Here is a 20997-nt window from a genome sequence, read left to right as displayed (position 1 = left end):
TGTTTACCAATATCACTCTTTTCAGTCAGGCACACTCCCAAACCTCCCCACAAGCTGTCTCCACATGAGATATTGTTTGGGTCAGGACCTCGGATGGGGCTGTACTTCCCACAACAATTGCAAATGCATTATGAATCTATTGCAAAGTATGTGATAGCTTTGAGCAAACAGTTGTCTAACATCCATGCACAAGTCTCTTCTTCCATTCCAGATCCTGACTCACTAGAAGGCAGCCACACTCTGAAACCAGGAGAGTGGGTAGTGGTCAAGAAACAGGTCAGAAGTACCCTAGAACCACGCTTCGAGGGGCCCTAGCAAGTACTACTGACCACTCCGACTTCTGTAAAGCTCGAAGGAAGATCCACCTGGATCCACGCCTCCCACTGCAAAAGGATAAGGAACCCGCCAGATCCAGAGCTAATAAAATGATTTCCTTCTGTCTGTTAGCACTATTAACACTCACTAGTGCATACACACCTCCCCCAGGAAAGGATGACGGGTGGGACAATAAGTTTGTCAAACATCATCAGGTGTTGTATGAGAGCCTGAAGGAAGGTGACTCTGACACCACCTCCCCACTAAAAGATTGTTGGATATGTACACATGGCCCAGTAAATGCTAGGGCTATGCCTTATTTAGCTGTGCCCCTAACCCTTCTAGAGTTAAAAGTTTTGGCAGGATCAGCTATCTTCCTTTCTAATATAAATGAGGTAAATTCTAAAGATGGCAACAGGAAAGCTTCCCTAATGGTGGTAGCATGGGATGGGTCCCCATGGCTAATGATAAACAGAACCGGACCCTCAGCTGAATATAGCAATATGCTCTGGAATGACAATATGTGGAGCAATGTATCCTGCTTTCCAAATTGGACCCACTGTCACTATCTACAGGTACAGACCCAAGGTATGGTCTTTAGTTCCCATAACAAATCAGGCTGTAATGATTCCAACCCGGACAGTCCAGTACAGTGCATTGGCATATATGCTGGAGCAAGAGGTTATCTAGCCTGCGCCCGCCGCAGTATAGGTGACCTGGTAACAGGGATAACTAGTAACACCACAGAGGGTCAAAAAGAAGGTCAAAAACTAGCAGAAGGTGTCGTATTAGCCTACTTAATCACTCGTTTGTTCAATAGTACAGTGGTCTCTGTTCCAGAAAACAAATACATAGTATGTGGACACAGGGAATATAAATGGCTTCCTCCGGATTTCAATGGTTTGTGTACAATTGCTAGGCTCACGCCAGCCACATTTATACTGCCCTATGAAAACCTGAATGTCAATGTTATCCCCAAGCACACCTTATATAAAAGAGCTGCAGACAACATTCCTAGACCAAATGGAAAACCCCATCTTGTGGAAATGAGTGATGCCAACAAATTCTTTAGTACCCTGTTTATCTATCCTATGATTATGCAAACGTATGACAAACTAGTAATGGCTACTGACTATTTAGATGATCAGATTTGGGAGATAATGAAACTGCTGAACACATCTGATATTGTCCAGAATCAGCTTATCATAGTAACCAAGACTATTTGACTGCGAAGGATGGAGGTATGTGCCAGATAGTAGGCACTGCATGCTGCCATTATATCGATCCACAAGGTAATCTACAAGTGAAAGCAGGTTTGGAAAAGATGAGTGAGATACGTGATAAATGGTTAGAGGCTCATAGAGCAGATAAATCAACATGGTGGTCTGACACTTTCTCATTCCTTAATCCCAGTAACTGGTTCAAGGGAATTGGTGGATGGCTGATGGTAATAATTCAGGGGATATTACAGATAGCCCTAATATTACTGATAATCTACATACTGATCAAAGTTGTTGTTTCTTGCATTAACCGCATCACCCGGAAGAAGAAGACTGCTGAAGAACCCATACTGCTCCTCTATGAACAAATGGCTAGTGCAGTAGATGATATGGATAAGATCCCTCCATTTCCGACACCTCCGCCTTCTCCATCTCCAGCTGATGTACCTCCTCCACCCAAGACTGAATATCCAAGACATGAGGACTAGGGACAGATGAATACCAGGGTATTATCAGAAGTCTGCTTAACCGGGAGCTTATCCACAAGGGATAGGCTGTCGCCACTGTCGGTGAAGAGGATACGAATGGTATTCACTGTGGATTCACTAGGTTTAGGGAAAGTCTACAATCAAGTCTATAAGGGGGGACTGTTGTGGAATCATATATATTAAATGTATACTTGCTTGTATTATAACTAACAGTTTGCTTAACAAAATGGCCCCTGACCAAACTGCCAACTCCCTTACTAATCCCTTACTAAACACTTCTGACTTCTGCTATTGTGATGTGATACGTGATACGTGTCATATGTGACCATTGGTTAAATAATGTGACAATGAGATCAATTAGCTGAGTCATAAAGTTCCCCTTTTGCTCTATATAAACCCTTGTATCCCGAGTAATAAACGGAACATCTAGCATTGACTTCACTGTGACAGTCTGTGTGTGATTTCTATCGGCGTACGTATGCCTACCATTTGATACCGATTCGGAGCAGTACATCAACCTAGCCTGACTATTGGATCAGAACCAGAATCAGAACAGGGGGGCAATCTAGTCCTAATGGACACAGGGAAATACAAACAAATGTGTTTAGACATCTTGAATAATAGAGAGTCATATGAACTCCTACCAAAAGACCCTGGCCCTATGTACCTCCTTGAACTGAAAGATATCCTCAATAAAGGATTTCAAAATAAATTGATCAGTGAGGCAGAGATGGCTTTTCTCTTGCCACACCACCCGGTCACGGCTACTTTTTACTCCCTACCCAAAATACATAAGGGCATTAGTCCCCTTAAAGGACGCCCAATAGTATCAGGGATGGGGAGTATTGGGCAAAACGTAGGCATCTATGTGGAAAGGATCATTCAGCCATTCATTACAGCATTGCCATCCTACATACGAGATACCTCTGACCTCCTCTTGAAATTGAATGGCATTTGTCTGGATGACTCAATGATCTTTGCATCCATAGATGTCGAGGCGTTTTATAGTTCCATCAGACATGACCTGGGCCTGAATTCGGTGGAATACTATCTATCAATGCGTGACAATAGATTGATAGCACATAATAAATTTGTCCTGGATCTTTTGAACTTCAGCCTTACAAAGAACTACTTTGTCTTTGACGACCGCCACTACCACCAGCTCAGGGGTACCGCGATGGACAGTTCTTGTGCGCAAATCTACTCCTGGGCTGGTGGGAGGCCAATTACATAGGGTCTGAAGCATTGGAAATGTGGCAAGACAGGGTAGTTCTTTGGCTGAGGTTCATAGATAACGTGTTCGTCCTATGGAGGTGTACGGAGGAATCTTTTGCAGATTTTGTTATGACCATCAATGACAATGACCTAGGCCTTAAATTTACATCAACATGCGGAAAAAATGCTCTACCATTTCTTGATTTATTGATCGAAAGAGGAATAAACCAGAGCATTGTCACCTCTGTGTACCGTAAAAGCACTGCTGGCAACAGCCTCCTCCGTTGGGACAGTGCTCACCCATTCCCTTTACGCAAGGGAATCCCCAAGGGCCAATACTTCAGACTTCGGAGGAATTGTCCAACAATGAAAACATTCAAAAAACAGGCAGCAGATTTGAGAGTCAGATTTAGGGAGAGAGGTTATCCCGATGAAATTCTACGCACAGCTTATGAATCTGCGTGCAGCGAGAAGCAGGATCAACTTCTCATCCCTAAAAAACAGAGATCAATAGGCACTATGGATCAGAACAATATCCGGATTATTGGCAACTTTGACAGTGGACATCAGGCAATAAAACGTGTCCTATCTAGACACTGGGATATCCTAAAAGCGGACCCAGATCTAGATAAGGTTCTAGGATCATACCCACAGATCACCTTTAGAAAGGGGCGTAGTCTGAGAGACAGACTGGTTAATAGCCATTTTCAACCACCAGGGAGACCAGGAAACTGACTCTCTAGAAAACCCATGGGAACTTTTAAATGTGGCAGTTGCACTGCATGTGGCCATATTAAAAAAACTAAAACATTCACATGCTCCCATAACAACAAAGAATACACCATCAGAGACTTTATAAACTGTCTCACTACTGGTGTGGTGTACCTGGCCCAATGTACTTGCCCACTAGATTATGTGGGCAAGACAAAACGTGAATTCAGGAGACGCGTAAGGGACCACGTGAATGATGTCTTGAATGAAAAAGACACATCAGTGGCACGCCACATTGTACAACACCATGGAGGCAATACCAGCTGCCTTAAGTTTATAGGAATACAACATGTCCCCAAACCAAAGAGAAGTGGCGATTGGGACAAGGTGATCCTGCGAGCCGAAACAAAATGGACATATAGGCTAAATTCTGTGACACAGCAAGGCTTGAATGAATTCATTTCATATAAGCCTTTTTTGTAAATATCTAGCCATAATCCATTATCTGCTCCTGCCAGAATGCGCCTGGATCTCTCAAATTGCGCATTCTGCTAAACCAGGGTGTATTGAAGGCAGAAGATTTATTTAAATCTGCCCCCTTCAAGGGCTTTAATCGATAATTGTTACTCAAGCTGTAGCATCTTACTGCCCTCTATCACTCTGGATTACTGTAAACGTAGCAAGTGATCTATATATACAAAGGAACCTGTGACCTGCAAGGACCTTAAATCCTGCAAACCTACAGTATTTATTCCTGGAATCGTCTGATCCTGGAATTGTTTGAATGGGAGTTCTGGGAGTGAGTGCTTGTGTGCACCCTCCAGACTACACATAATGTAAACTTTGATTGTTGATCTCTTTGCTCGCGTCTGTGGACGCATGTACCAAGTGATTTTACCTTTAGCCTGCAAGGACCTGCCGGGGACGCGGTGATAGATCCCCATAGCAATCGAGACGCCACCCACCAACGTCACTTCGGTTTAAGACAGAGCGCTGCTGACTGGGCGAGCTTCAAGGTAACGGCCCAATACACATGCGCGTCTGCCCTGGATGACATGACGTATTAGGGGGAGGTGCTCTAAAAGCACTCACCCAGCAACCATTGGTTAATTAACCAGGTGGGCTGGGTTGAGACGCTATAAAAAGAGACACTTTGAACCAGTTTGCTGCCACTGCCTTATATACGTGCGGGAGCGCTGCCACTGCACTTGGCGCCCCGGCGTTTCATTCTATGTCCCTGAAGAACCACTACTCATTGTGGTGAAACGCGTCGGACATCTTTGAGGAAGAAACTTTACTTGTCAGGGTTTAGCAGCAATAGATCCGAGGTTCCAGCGGCTGTGGGATAGAACCTAGGCCGAGCAACCTGCTAAAATATTGTTTTAAAGGCGACCCCTCTGATTAATTTGCCGCTTGAACTATAAGACCTGAGCTGCTAGCTTCACCTGACACACTTCCAATAAAGCAGTGCAACACCAGCATTGTCACAATATTCTAAATATAGATAAAATAAAAGTTATGTTTTAAATAACTACAACAAGGCACACTCAGTTCAATAGTTACAATTCAAAGACACCTCTGAGTAATTATACACTGGGCCACGACTATTGACCTCCTGACCCTGAGTATTCTTTTCATTAATATCTATATCTTATACCTGCTGTACATATATATAATTATATACAGGAGATGCCCATGTTATACTAGCATGGTTCATATCACTATATGCAAGAAGACGTATAACTTATACCATCTGTACATATATCATTTTACAGGATGTACCCAGGTTATACTAGTATGGTCCATATCACTATATACAAGAAGATATATAACTTATACCATCTGTACATATATAATTATACAGGAGGCACCCAGGTTATAACAGCATGGTCCAGATCACTATATACAAGATGCATAACTTATACCATCTGTACATATATAATTATACAGGAGGCACCCAGGTTATACCAGCATGGTCCATATCACTATATACAAGAAGATGTATAACTTATACCAGCTGTACGTATATAATTATATACAGGATACACCCAGGTTATACCAGCATGGTCCATATCACTATATACAAGAAGATGTATAACTTATACCAGCTGTACGTATATAATTATATACAGGATACACCCAGGTTATACCAGCATGATCCATATCACTATATACCAGAATATGTTTAACCATGTATACCAGCAGGACATATATAATTATATACAGAAGATGCCCAGGTTATACCAGCATGGTCAATACCACTATATACAAGAAGATGTATTACTTATACCAGCTGTACATATATAATTATATACAGAAGAAGCCCAGGTTATACCAGCATGGTCCATATCACTATATACAAGAAGATGTATAACCATGTATACCAGCAGTACAGATATAATTATATACGATTATCTCTTGTTTGATTGTCCTATCGCCCACCTTTGACTAAGCATTGCCCATCTTCAAGCCGACCCCGCTCAGCAGCTGCCAAGGCTTAGAGGGAACACTGCTTGTGACCGAAGCTCACTTTGAATTGCAGTTTTAAAATGGTTCTCAAGTTATAGAATCGAATGCCGAAGTTCTTAACGAATTTCACCTCCACGAAGCCCATGCGGGTCTCCGTACAGCATTCAAACAAAGCAATCAACAATAGTTATAATTTAGTTCCATTTATGTTGTGCTTACTGCTTCTCTTGGGGTCTTGCGTACATGGGTAGGGGTCGTCATTTGACAAGTGGCTTTGCGTCTTTGTCCAGTGAATATGGTAGGGGAGCTGCAGGGAATTCAGTTTCTTTGTCTTATGCTAATGTTGAATCTTGCTGTAGACATTAGATTAGGGGACAAAAATTGGGCTTCTCATTATTTTTACACCCAGGGACTGAATGAACCTTCATCCAGGTTTGACATCTGTGCCCTCTGTTGTGATGTGGTGCAGCAGGACCCTGATAATCCAGGCTCATACAGACAATACCAGTGACCTTCCACTGATCCCGCAGGCTGAGGTCACTGCTCAGTTTACCCGCTGTCCAAGCCAAATCCACTCTAGTATTAGCATCACTGATACATCATTTTCCCTAGGAAACAAAACAGCTGAAGAAGGGAACCAATACAGAGAATACGGAGTACAGGCTGGAATATAGAGGCACACAGATGTGACAAGGCCGAATTTATCATGGATCAAGGGTCACATTTTATATGTATTAGTAGATTTACCTGCAGTCCTATGTAAATCTAAGAAATCACATGCCGATGAAGTGCATAAGATAAAATAACTCACCTCTGCTAGACCTGTACGACACTATAAACCAGGCATCCTCAAACTACAGCCCTCCAGCTGTTGTAAAACTACAACTCCCACAATGCCCTGCTGTAGGCTGATACCTGTAGGCTGTTCAGGCATGCTGGGAGTTGTAGTTTTGCAAAAGCTGGAGGGCCGCAGTTTTTGGATGCCTGCTATAAACTCTTGAATTTAAGTCTGCGTTGAAAAGTTTCTCGACCTTTTTAGCTCACAGAAGGGACCTACTGTCTATGATGGTGCCCATATCTAGAGCTGGGTCCATCATTGTAATTAAAAGACAGTGTGGATTCGCTAATTACAATAGGAGTCTTCTGTTCTGTCATCTTACAGGGGCTTCCTCTGCCCCTTGATCAACACTTTGGGTGGGTGGCAGGGGGCGGATTGGCCATAGACCTTACAGGGAAATTTCCAGGTGGGCCGACGCCCAGCAGGCTGCCTGAACCCTCCTCACTTCCGGCCAGTGGAAGTTTTTGGGGATGTATTTTGGGCTGCTGGCAGTATTTTGTGATGGACTGCAGTATTTGACTCTGTTGGGTGGTATAATGTGCCTTTTTGATTCCAGAGGGGAAGCAAACCAGGCTGGTGCAGTGAGCTGCATTTATATTAATATAAGCAGATATATAACGCGAGTTTGACCGCGACGCGTGGTTGATTAAGTGTGGTTGTGTAAGTGTGTGACTTAAGATTAAGTGACTTTAGATTCAGGGTCTTCAGTGGGGGACTGCAATTAGCCTGTATCTTATTACTACATTGTATTGTATTTTTTGCTAATCCCCATTTAGTATGTGTTGCACAATTGACAACGCAGTCCAGTGCACATCTTGCATGATGTATGCAGTCCTGGAACAGCCGTTCGAAGGTGTATATCTTTGTTCAAGATGTGAGCAAATTACCCGTTTGGAATCGCTAATCGAGTCTCTAAATGGGCAAGTTGCAACACTGAGAGGCATTGACAATTTGCAAAAAAGTTTGCTTCTCACCGAGCAAGCACTCTTTGGGGTAGATGAGGGGGAGGGTGACAGAGAGGAGGCTGAGGAAAGTGAGGTAGCTAGCTGGGTAACAGTTAGAAAGCGGGGTAGAGGGAAGAGTGCCAGGGAGGCTAGCCCTGATCTGACACACCCCAACAAGTTTGCACGTTTGGCAGATGAGGGGGATATCAGTCCAGGGACGGCACTGCCGCAGCCGGACACTTCCTCTGCCAGTCAGGGGAATGTCAGCTCCGGTAAGCAGGGGACCAGGAGAGCAGGGCAGGCCAGACAGGTGCTGGTAGTGGGAGACTCAATTATTAGGGGAACAGATAGGGAAATCTGTCACAAAGACCGTGATCGCCGAACAGTGTGCTGTCTTCCTGGCGCTAGAGTTCGACATATCGCGGATCGAGTTGACAGATTACTGGGAGGGGCTGGAGAAGATCCAGCGGTCATGGTCCATATCGGAACCAATGACAAAGTTAGGGGTAGGTGGAGAGTCCTTAAAAATGATTTCAGGGATTTAGGTCAAAAGCTTAGGGCAAGGACCTCAAAGGTAGTATTTTCCGAAATACTACTGGTACCACGGGCCACACAAGAAAGGCAGCGGGAGATTAGGGAAATTAACAAGTGGCTCAAGAACTGGTGTAGGATGGAGGGGTATGGGTTCCTGGAGAACTGGGCCGACTTCTCTGTCGGCTACAGGCTCTATCGTAGGGACGGGCTGCACCTCAATGGGGAAGGGCAGCTGTGTTGGGGAAGAAGATGGCTAGAAGGTTGGAGGAGTGTTTAAACTAGGGACTGGGGGGGAGGGTAATTACACTATAGAAGGGGAAGATAGTGCAGATAGAGACCGGGGGCAAGGTAGTGGGACTGGGGGAGGAATGGAAGGAGGGATTAGAACAGTTCAGAAGGAAAGGTGTAGGGTAAAAAATATACATAAACCTCTCAAATGTATGTATACTAATGCCAGAAGCCTGACTAATAAAACTGGTGAACTGGAATTAGTGATGTGTGAGGAGGACTGTGACATAGTGGGAATAACTGAGACATGGCTGGATGATAGCTATGACTGGGCAGTTAATGTACAAGGTTACAGTCTGTTCAGAAAGGATCGTCAAAACCGGAGAGGTGGAGGGGTCTGCCTTTATGTAAAGTCTTGTCTAAAGCCCACACTCCGTGAAGATATAAGTGAGGGACATGAACATGTGGAGTCACTGTGGGTAGAGATACATGGAGCTAAAAACAACAATAAATTACTAATAGGAGTCTACTATAAACCACCTAATATACCAGAGTCCACAGAAAATCTACTACTAAACGAGATAGACAAGGCGGCAAATCATAATGAGGTGGTTATTATGGGGGACTTCAACTACCCAGATATAGACTGGGAAACTGAAACTTGTATATGTCATAAAGGAAACAGATTCTTGGCAATAACCAAAGACAATTATCTCTCCCAACTGGTTCAGGACCCGACTAGAGGGACGGCCATACTGGACTTAATATTAACCAATAGACCTGACAGAACAACAGACGTGCAGGTTGGGGGACACCTGGGAAATAGTGACCATAAAGTAATAACCTTCCAATTATCATTCAAAAGAGCGTTTCTACAGGGAGGAACAAAAATACCAAACTTCAAAAAAGCTAAATTTAGCCTAATAAGAGAGGCCATAGGCCTAACTAACTGGGACAAAGTCCTCAAAAATAAAAATACAGCCAAAAAATGGGATATCTTTAAAAACATCCTAAAATCTCATTGTGAGAGGTACATACCGTATGGGAATAAAAGGTTAAGGAACAAAAAGAAACCAATGTGGATAAACAGAACTGTAAAGAAAGCAATAAATGACAAAAAGAAAGCATATAAAACACTAAAACAGGAGGGTAGCACGGAAGCACGGAAAAACTATAAGGAAAAAAACAGAACATGTAAAAAACAAATAAAAGCGGCCAAACTAGAGACCAAGAGATTAATTGCCAAAGAGAGTAAAACTAACCCTAAAATGTTCTTCAATTATATAAATGTTAAAAAGTATAAATCTGAAGGTGTCGGCCCTTTAAAGAGTAATGAGGGGGGAGTCGCAGAGAGCGACGAGGAGAAAGCAAAGCTGTTAAATATTTTTTTCTCCAATGTATTCACTGAGGAAAATAAACTGTCAGATAAAATGCTGAATGTTGAAATAAATTCCCCATTAAAAGTGTCCTGTCTGACCCAGGAAGAAGTACAACAGCGACTTAAAAATATCAAAATAGACAAATCGCCAGGACCGGATGGCATACACCCCCGTATACTAAGGGAATTAAGTAATGTCATAGCCAGACCCTTATTTCTGATATTTGCAGACTCTGTACTGACAGGGAATGTCCCACAGGATTGGCGCATGGCAAATGTGGTGCCAATATTCAAAAAGGGTCCAAAAACAGAGCCTGGAAACTATAGGCCGGTAAGTTTAACATCTGTTGTGGGTAAACTGTTTGAAGGTTTTCTGAGAGATGCTATGTTAGAGCATCTTAACGGAAATAAGCAAATAACGCCATATCAGCATGGCTTCGTGAGGGATCGGTCATGTCAAACTAATTTAATCAGTTTCTATGAGGAGGTAAGTTCTAGACTTGACAGCGGCGAATCAATGGATGTCGTGTATCTGGACTTCTCCAAAGCATTTGACACTGTACCGCATAAAAGGTTAGTATATAAAATGAGAATGCTCGGACTCGGAGAAAACGTCTGTAAGTGGGTAAGTAACTGGCTCAATGATAGAAAACAGAGGGTGGTTATTAACGGTACATACTCAGATTGGGTCACTGTCACTAGTGGAGTACCTCAGGGGTCAGTATTGGGCCCTATTCTCTTCAATATATTTATTGATGATCTTGTAGAAGGCTTGCATAGTAAAATATCAATTTTCGCAGATGACACTAAACTGTGTAAAGTAATTAACACTGAAGAGGACAGTATACTACTACAGAGGGATCTGGATAGATTGGAGGCTTGGGCAGATAAGTGGCAGATGAGTTTTAACACTGACAAATGTAAAGTTATGCACATGGGAAGGAATAATGCAAGTCACCCATACATACTAAATGGTAAAACACTCGGTAACACTGACATGGAAAAGGATCTAGGAATTTTAATAAACAGAAAACTAAGCTGCAAAAAACAGTGTCAGGCAGCTTCTGCCAAGGCCAATAAGATAATGGGTTGCATCAAAAGGGGCATAGATGCCCGTGATGAGAACATATTCTTACTACTTTACAAATCACTGGTCAGACCACACATGGAGTACTGTGTACAGTTCTGGGCTCCTGTGAACAAGGCAGACATAGCAGAGCTGGAGAGGGTCCAGAGGAGGGCAACTAAAGTAATAACTGGAATGGGGCAACTACAGTACCCTGAAAGATTATCAAAATTAGGGTTATTCACGTTAGAAAAAAGACGACTGAGGGGAGATCTAATTACTATGTATAAATATATCAGGGGTCAGTACAGAGATCTATCCCATCATCTATTTATCCCCAGGACTGTGACTGTGACGAGAGGACATCCTATGCGTTTGGAGGAAAGAAGGTTTGTACACAAACATAGAAAAGGGTTCTTTACGGTAAGAGCAGTGAGACTATGGAACTCTCTGCCTGAGGAGGTGGTGATGGTGAGTACAATAAAGGAATTCAAGAGGGGCCTGGATGTATTTCTGGAGTGTAATAATATTACAGGCTATAGCTACTAGAGAGGGGTCGTTGATCCAGGGAGTTATTCTGATTGCCTGATTGGAGTCGGGAAGGAATTTTTTATTCCCCTAAAGTGAGGAAAATTGGCTTCTACCTCACAGGGTTTTTTTGCCTTCCTCTGGATCAACTTGTAGGATGACAGGCCGAACTGGATGGACAAATGTCTTTTTTCGGCCTGATGTACTATGTTACTATGTTACAATATGGTATTACTGGCCCTGCTTTCCATCAAATTGAACCCAACTACAAATCAGGGCCACTTTTAGAATTTTTCCAGGGCCACTTTAAGTTCCCAGTCCGCCCCTGGTGGAGGGTGACTGCAGTATAGGAAAGGATGACCGTATGCAAACATCCCCTTAAAAATAACATGTTCATAGTATGGCTACAGGTAATATCATGGTGTTGTGCTCTTTGTGGCCATCCGTGGCAGGAGCAATAAAGGCCATTCAACACCACAGTCAAGGGGTCTACCAAGTGCTGTCAGGGGTGGGCCAACTTACTCCGCAACCACATGCTCCAACGAGTTCCCAAATTCTACATCTGTGTAATGTAACCCCAAGAACATCCATATATATCGGATCTAACCATATGGAACAGCATAGTAGTGTGTAAGGGTGCCAACAATGTATTGTAATGTGAATACACTACAGTAACACAGCAGTAACTGCAGTATACATACAGGCCCAAAATCTGCCCATCCAGACCCCCAGACCACTGGTCATAGCACTAATCACCATGTGAGCATCTCATCAAGAACCCAGGCTGGAGAAAGATGTGTGGAGAAGAACCAGGGATGAAGTCTCCCAGGCTGCAGTTAACAAGAGAGCAGGAGCTGACACTGCAAATAGCAGAGAGGCCAGGCCTGCAGCTACACATTCTTCCGCCTATTCCCTGGTACTTGTCTTTGTCACAGGCTTGTGCCATTAAATAAGGTCCTGGACATTCTGCCACACAACCGGAAATACTCAGATTAACCCTTCCAACAGAAAGATAGACATGAGGTATGGATGGATGGATAGATAGAGAATAGATTATATATTAGATAGATAGATAGATAGATAGATAGATAGATAGATAGATAGATAGATAGATAGATAGATAGATAGATAGATAGATATGAGATAGATAGATAGATAGTAGAGATATATTAGAAAGATAATTAGACAGATATATAATAGATAGATAGATAGATAGATAGATAGATAGTAAAGATATATTAGAAAGATAATTAGACAGATATATAATAGATAGATAGATGATAGATAGGAGATAGATAGATAGATAGATAGATAGATAGATAGATTGATAGATAGATAGATAGTAGACAGATATTAGATAGATAGATAGATAAATAGATAGATAGACAGATAATAGATAGATAGATAGATAGTAGACAGATAATAGATAGATAGATAGATAGATAGATAGATAGATAGATAGATAGATAGATAGATAGATAGATAGATAGACCACCTATACTGACAAACTTTGGGGGTCATTTATAAGACTGGTGTAAAGTAGAACTGTCTTAGTTGCCCATAGCAACCAGTCAGATTACACCTTTCATTTTCGACAGATCCTATGAAAAATGAAAGATAGAATCTGGTTGGTTGCTATGGGCAACTAAGCCAGTTCTATTTTACACTAGCCTTATAAATGACCCCCTTTGTGGATATGTAGCAATATGGTAAATATATTATAATACGTCTTTGTAATCAGGTTAGTTCATGGTCTTGTCTTTAGAGCTTGCAATCTAATATAGATGTGGGCGGTGACACAATAGTCACTTCTTTGGTACCGTGGGGAGGGGGGATTCTGAATAATGTTGCATGTGGCGCCATAGTCAGTCACGTCAGGAGAATGTGATGCTTCTGATGAAAGAAGTTTAAGAGTAGGTGTAATTGTATATGAACGGCCTGGGCTGCAGGACCTGTGTCCACATATACAGACAATGCACAAGCAGGCGGTGACTACTACTCCTTGACGCGCAATTCAAAGCAAAGTCAACTTTATTTACAAATAACACATGACATATGTCTGATCATGGTGTGTGGAGCAGCTGGTGACAATGGTTTGCCAACAGTGGCTTTTACACCTTCAACTATCAAACCTTACTGCCCATGTACCAAGTACTTAAAAGAGCACCAACCTCAGCACTGTACTACTACTGTAGGCATCACTGGCACATGTGCATGCCCAGCATACATGCAGGGTCATCACTGGCAGAATATGCCCAGCTGCAGCTATGAAAGGATTGGCCAACACCCTTGCCCCTCTACTCTTAAGACACCCTCCCCCCTCCAAGGGCCAGACACTCACCTCCTTGAGTTGCTCCAGCTCCTGTTTGAGGGTGTCATATTCAGCCTCCAGTTCATCATACTGCTGCTTCAATGAGAGCTTCTCCTCCAGCACCACCAGCCCATACTCTGCAGCCTGGATCTTCTCCTGGGTGGTTTCACTCAGCTCCTTGGTCAGTCTCTCAATCTCAGCCTTGTAATCCTCCACTGTCTGCAGTACCTCCTCAGCAGCCATAGTCCCTTGTGTTGGGAGTCAGACTGGATGGACAGATGGGTGGGGAGGGATGAGAAGAGAGAGGAAGGGGGATGAGCAGAGATGAAGCTGGAGGCTGCTGTATGGGTATCAGATCTGCAGCATCATGCCAAGCACAGGCGCAGAAGCCTGCCCCCCATGCCCACAGCAGCCTCCTGTGTGTGCCCTGTGTGTGTGCAGTGCACCCCTTGCTGAACACACTTCCCAGGCTTTTCTGCTTATTCATAGCCGGAGACATAAGGAGGAGGCAGCGCCATCTCTTCTGCAGTGTGAACTTTCCACCTGCTACCTCCCCCCTACAGGCGGCAAATGATGCAGTCTGCCAGGAGCTGGCATCTACAGCTAGCCAGGTCATGGGGTGGAGGGGAGCCCAATGCCAGTAAGGAGCACTTACCATTAAGGTAGCATTTCAGCATATGGGTACACTCAGCATCTTCCTGGAGATGGACTTAGGCTGATGAAGTCTATATCTGAGTAGTTCATACTAGAAAGAATCTATCAACCTATATACCTAATCATTTCTATACCTATCCATCAGTCTATCTAATCTCGTGTATTTATCTCTCATCTATTTTATCTACCTACCTAATCTCATACCTATCTAATATACAGTATACCTTATATCTATCTCATATCTATCTATCCATCTCTCCATCTCCTATCTATCTATCTATCTATCTATCTATCTATCTATCTATCTATCTATCTATCTATCTATCTATCTATCTCAATAAGCAAATATATGGCAGCACAAGAGTGAAATAAGCATGAATAACAAAATAGGTGCACGCCTGAAGGGATTAGACCTTTGCCCAATATACAAAATCGCAAAAAGGCAGCACTCAAAAAATATAAAAATTCAAAAAGTTAATTCACCCTTATGGATACGTGATGTTTCACCTCAACCTTAGAGCCTTTCTCAAAGAGCTATCTATCTCATATCTATCTAATGCATATCTATCATCTATCTCATATCTATCTATCTGTAATGGGGTGCCGAAGGCACACTCGGTCTCCCATCAGCGGCAGACCTACTGCTTAGCTTCGGGAGCGAGGATCTGTGTTTGACCTCGTTCCCAGGGCGGCTTTGCTAGCTGGGAGGCTCCCTGCTCCTAGGTCTGCCTTGAGCGCCGAACTGATCACTCGGTGCTCGACTGGTCGGTCTGTCGGTCATGTGACGCTGGCCACGTCACATGACCCTCACTCCCCACTATAAATACAGGCAGCCTGCTGGCCACAGGTTGCCTGTTAATTTAGGTTCCTGGTAGTTGTTGGATACCTGTGTACTTACCTTATCCTGTTCTCTGACAATCTTTTGCCTGCTCCTCCTGTACTGCGCATCCTTCCTGGTATATTGACCTCGGCTTCCACCTGACTATTCTTTGCGGACTCCTTTGGTACTTCTCGACTCTCCTGGTATTTATGACCCCGGCTTCTCCTGACCTTTCTTTGCTTATCCCTCTGTACTGCGTTGTCCTCTTGGTTTTGACCCGGTCCGTTCACTATCCGTTATTTGTCTTGTCTGTCCTTCCCACACGTATACTAAGTTAGGGACTGCCGTCCAGTTGTCCCCTGTCATCAGGACTCGTGAGGCAAGTAGGCAGGGCCAGGGGTGAGGGTGGAGCACAGTGGTCACTATCCTCCTCCCTGTGTGTGTGTGTACGTGACCGTTACAGATTAACAGGCCCAATAACCACTGTATAAAGAATGCTCTGGTGACCCTGACTGACCATGTCTCTAATCTGACGCAGATGGTGCAGGAGCTAGGGGAAAAACTCTGTTCTTTTGAGTTAGGGCAAGGTTCTTCCACTCCTCAGGCCTCCAGTCCGCATTTTGAGCCCCAGATTAAGCTCCCAGAACCCTTTTCTGGAGACCGAAAGAAGTTTCTCTCTTTTAAGGAGAGTTGCAGACTTTACTTCTGTTTGCGCCCCGTGTCCTCTGGCCCTGAGAGTCAACGTATGGGCATTATCATTTGCCGACTACAGGGTGATCCCGAGGAGTGGGCGTTCTCTTTACCTGCTGGCGCCAGTTGTTTAACTTCTGTGGAGGGGTTCTTTCAGGCCCTGGGTACCCTCTATGATGAACCAAACAGGGCTCTAGTAGCCGAGACGGCTCTAAAGGCCCTGGTTCAGGGCAATCTACCTGCAGAGGATTATTGCACCCAATTCAGAAGGTGGTGTGTCCCCTCAGGATGGAACGAACCAGCCCTGAAGAGTCAGTTCAGGTCAGGTCTGTCTGATAATTTAAAGGATCTTCTGGTCAGTTATCAACTTCCAGAGACCTTAGAGGAGATGATGACCCTTGTTGTCCGACTTGACCGACGGGTTAGAGAGAGACGACAGGAACAACAGTTCTCTTCCCAGATGGTGGTCCAGCCAGAGGCCTATCCCAGAGACAATGCTGAGGTCTCCACCGAGGAACCCATGCAGGTTGGCATGACCCGAGGGAATCTTCGCCGCAGACGTGGAGAATGCTTTTACTGTGGAGATCCTGACCATTGGATCAACCAGTGTCCTAAGATGGTCCTCTCTGTCAAGTCTCCTAAGGCAAGGCAACCTAAAGACCAGGTACACCCTGATTTTTCTAAATGTAAGCTTTTGGTACCCGTAATGGGGGTAGATAAATGGCCGGGTAAGGCCTTTATTGATTCTGGCTCAGCGGCCAGCTTTATTGACTCTGAGTACGCTGTAAGATTGGGTATTCCAATGTTTGCTTTACCAACTCCTATCCATGTCATGGCTATTGATGCTACTCCTCTTATGTACCTCAGAGATTTCTCTAACCGTGGGTGTGTGCCGCTCAGAGAGATGTTCCCTTTTAGTCCTGGAGAACCTACCGGCTGAGGTGGTACTAGGGTTGCCTTGGCTCCGACTACATAATCCCACTATAGATTGGTCCAAGGGGGAGTTGGTGAGATGGGGGCCTAAGTGTGACTCGTGCTTGTCTGTGGTACAGGCTGGGGTCTCAGTAAAGTCTGATACTTTACCCACTGTTGTTAGGGAATATTCAGATGTATTCTCATCACCAACCCCGGAGGTTCTACCCCCCCCATAGACCTTATGATTGTACTGTAGAGCTAGTAGAGGGGGCCAAGTTTCCTAAGGGGCGAATTTATAATCTTTCTAAGCTGGAACGCAAGGCCATGGAAGATTATATTAAGGAGAGCCGTGGTAAAGGGTATATTAGACCTTCTGTCTCTCCTATGGGGGCGGGGTTTTTCTTCGTTAAGAAAAAAGATGGTGGTCTTAGGCCATGTATCGATTACCGGAGATTAAATAAAATCACTGTCCAGAATAGATACTGCCTCCCATTGATTCTGGATTTATTTAACCAGGTTCTGGGGGCAACCTGGTGTTCCAAGATTGACCTGAAAGGGGCATACAATCTAATCCGAATCAAGGAGGGAGACGAATAGAAGACGGCGTTCAATACCCCGGCAGGACACTTTGAATATCAGGTGATGCCTTTTGGACTCAGCAATGCCCCAGCTGTGTTCCAAAACTTCATGAATGACATTCTTAGGGAGTTCTTAGGTCAATTTGTTATTGTCTATCTTGACGACATTTTGATATTCTCTCCTGTACGGCATACATATTAGGACATCGTCAGACATCATCCAAAACTCCATCCTCCGTCAGGCAAAACTCCCTCCTACCTCAGACTTTAGACAAAACTCCGTCCTCCCTCATCCAAAACTCCATCAGACCTCAGACAAAACTCCGTCATCCCTCATCCAAAACTCCGTCCTCCCTCAGACATCAGCCAAAACTCCATCAGACCTCAGACATCAGCCAAAACTCTGTCGTCCCTCATCCAAAACTCTGTCGTCCCTCAGCCAAAACTCCGTCGTCCCTCAGCCAAAACTCCGTCGTCCCTCAGCCAAAACTCCGTCGTCCCTCATCCAAAACTCCGTCGTCCCTCATCCAAAACTCTGTCGTCCCTCAGCCAAAACTTAGACATCAGCCAAAACTCCGTCAGACATCAGCAAAAACTCTGTCAGACATCAGCCAAAACTCCGTCACACATCAGCCAAAACTCCGTCACACATCAGCCAAAACTCCGTCACACATCAGCCAAAACTCCGTCAGACATCAGCCAAAACTCCGTCCTCCCTCAGACATCAGCCAAAACTCCGTCCTCCCTAACTCAAAATATGCCCTACTACACACACTCTTCACCTGACAGAGCTGCTAGCTGCTGGAGAGGCAAAGGACCTATGATGATGTCATGTCCATGTGACGAGTCACGTGTGTGGGAGGGGTCAGATGTGCACAGCAGCTGGTAGAGTGTACAGAACTGTAGCCATCAAATAGAGCTCTGTACTAGAGATGTGTGTGTAACCTGCATCTAGCAGAGCTGTATGTGTAACCTGCATGTAGCAGAGCTGTGTACTGTATAGCAGAGCTGTATGTGTAACCTGCATGTAGCAGTGCTGTATACTGTGTAGCAGAGCTGTATGTGTAACCTGCATTTAGCAGAGCTGTATGTGTAACCTGCATGTAGCAGAGCAGTATGTGTAACCTGCATGTAGCAGAGCTGTGTACTATGTAGCAGAGCTGTATGTGCAACCTGCATGTAGCAGTGCTGTGTACCGTGTAGTAGAGCTGTATGTGTAACCTGCATGTAGCAGAGCTGTATGTGTACCCTGCATGTAGCAGAGCTGTGTACTGTGTAGCAGTGCTGTATGTGTAACCTGCATGTAGCAGTGCTGTGTACTGTGTAGCAGAGCTGTATGTGTAACATGCATGTAGTAGAGCTGTGTACTGTGTAGCAGAGCTGTATGTGTAACCTGCATGTAGCAGATCTGTATGTGTAACCTGCATGTAGCAGAGCTGTGTACTGTGTAGCAGAGCTGTATGTGTAACCTGCATGTAGCAGAGCTGTATGTGTAACCTGCATGTTACAGTGCTGTGTACTGTGTAGCAGAGCTGTATGTGTAACCTGCATGTAGCAGTGGTGTATGTGTACCCTGCATGTAGCAAAGCTGTGTACTGTGTAGCAGTGCTGTATGCGTAACCTGCATGTAGCAGAGCTGTATGTGTAACCTGCATGTAGCAGAGTTGTGTACTGTGTAGCATAGCTGTATGTGTAACCTGCATGTAGCAGAGATGTGTACTGTGTAGCAGAGCTGTATGTGTAACCTGCATGTAGCAGAGCTGTGTACTATGTAGCAGAGCTGTATGTGTAACCTGCATGTAGCAGTGCTGTGTACTGTGTAGCAGAGCTGTATGTGTAACCTGCATGCAGCAGAGCTGTATGTGTACCCTGCATGTAGCAGAGCTGTGTACTGTGTAGCAGTGCTGTATGCGTAACCTGCATGTAGCAGAGCTGTATGTGTAACCTGCATGTAGCAGTGCTGTGTACTGTGTAGCAGATCTGTATGTGTACCCTGTGCGTAGCAGAGCTGTGTACCGTGTAGCAGAGCTGTATGTGTAACCTGCATGTAGCAGAGCTGTGTACTGTGTAGCAGAGCTGTATGTGTAACCTGCATGTAACAGAGCTGTGTACTGTGTAGTAGAGCTGTATGTGTATAACCTGCATGTAGCAGAGCTGTGTACTGTGTATATGGAGCAGTATGTCTAACCGCATGTAGCAGGGCTGTGTACTGTGTTACAGAGATGTGTGTGTAACCTGGGAACTATAAAAAAGTGTAAAAAAAAAACATAAAAATTCTGATACCCCCCTTTACCCAAAATGAAAATAAAAGAACAAAAAAAATACACATCATGGGTTTCGCAATGTGTAAAAACACCCATTGTATAAAAATATATTCCCCATAAGGCAAACAGCAAAACAGAAAAAAAAAAAAAAAGAGTCCAAATGTCTGATTCGCTGTTTTTGGTCGCTTCATTTGCTACAAAAATTTAAATAAAAAGTGATCAAAAAGTCTTAAACACCCCAGAATGGTATCAGTGAAAAGTTCAGATTGCCCCGCAAGAAATGAGCCCCCACCCAGCTCCGTACACCTAATTACAAAAAAGTTATAGGGCTCAAAATATGGCGACAAAAAAAATAAATCAGATTTTTATTTTATTTTTTTATCACTATTAAAACGCAAGAAAAACTATACATATAAGGTATCGCTGGATTCGATCTGACCTGTAGAATAAAAGTAACCAGTCAGTTTTATCGCACATCGAATGACGTAAATAAAAATCCCGTAAAACTGTGGTGGAATTGCTTTTTTTTTTTCAACAGGAAGAATGGGCAGTTTTACCATCTGAGAAAATAAAGAGCCTCATCCACAACTACCACAAAAGACTTCAAGCTGTCATTGATGTTAAAGGGGGCAATACATGGTATTAAGAACTGGGGTGTGTAAACTTCTGATCAGGGTCATTTGGGGAGTTTGTGTTGTGATTATGATTTATAAAGAGTAAACACAGTTGTTTGACATAAATGGCTTCAGCCGACCACTAACCATGAGCGAGAGACAAGTGTCCGTGTTATCATTCATATTCTCTGAACAATGGTTAAAGGGGTATTCTCAG

At 43.9% G+C, this 20997-nt stretch overlaps 2 protein-coding genes across 2 annotated transcripts in view; one reads left to right on the top strand and one right to left on the bottom strand.

The window, feature by feature from the left end:
• BICD1 (BICD cargo adaptor 1) overlaps window positions 1–14488 on the bottom strand; it is a 381554-nt gene extending 367066 nt beyond the window's left edge. Inside the window, 1 exon segment of the mRNA XM_040438955.1 lies at window positions 14276–14488. Within this exon segment, the coding sequence (XP_040294889.1) occupies window positions 14276–14488 (213 nt within the window).
• LOC121006071 lies at window positions 29–1855 on the top strand. The gene is made up of 2 exons (XM_040438966.1): window positions 29–539; window positions 734–1855. The coding sequence occupies exons 1-2, from the start codon at window positions 493–495 to the stop codon at window positions 1539–1541; spliced, it is 855 nt and encodes a 284-aa protein (XP_040294900.1). The 5' UTR covers window positions 29–492; the 3' UTR covers window positions 1542–1855.
• Window positions 14489–20997: the final 6509 nt, after the last annotated feature.

The sequence above is a fragment of the Bufo bufo genome, chromosome 1 (assembly GCF_905171765.1).
Source record: "Bufo bufo chromosome 1, aBufBuf1.1, whole genome shotgun sequence".
NCBI lineage: Eukaryota > Metazoa > Chordata > Amphibia > Anura > Bufonidae > Bufo > Bufo bufo.
Note: the sequence above shows the minus strand (reverse complement) of the source record. Positions and strands in the feature narration are given on the sequence as shown.

Bases quoted from the DNA above. Each gene is read 5' to 3' on its own strand.
- LOC121006071 (XM_040438966.1), top strand. From the start codon at position 493: ATGACGGGTGGGACAATAAGTTTGTCAAACATCATCAGGTGTTGTAT. The intron at 540-733 runs GAGAGCCTGAAG...AGATGGCAACAG, and splicing joins AACATCATCAGGTGTTGTAT to GAAAGCTTCCCTAATGGTGG.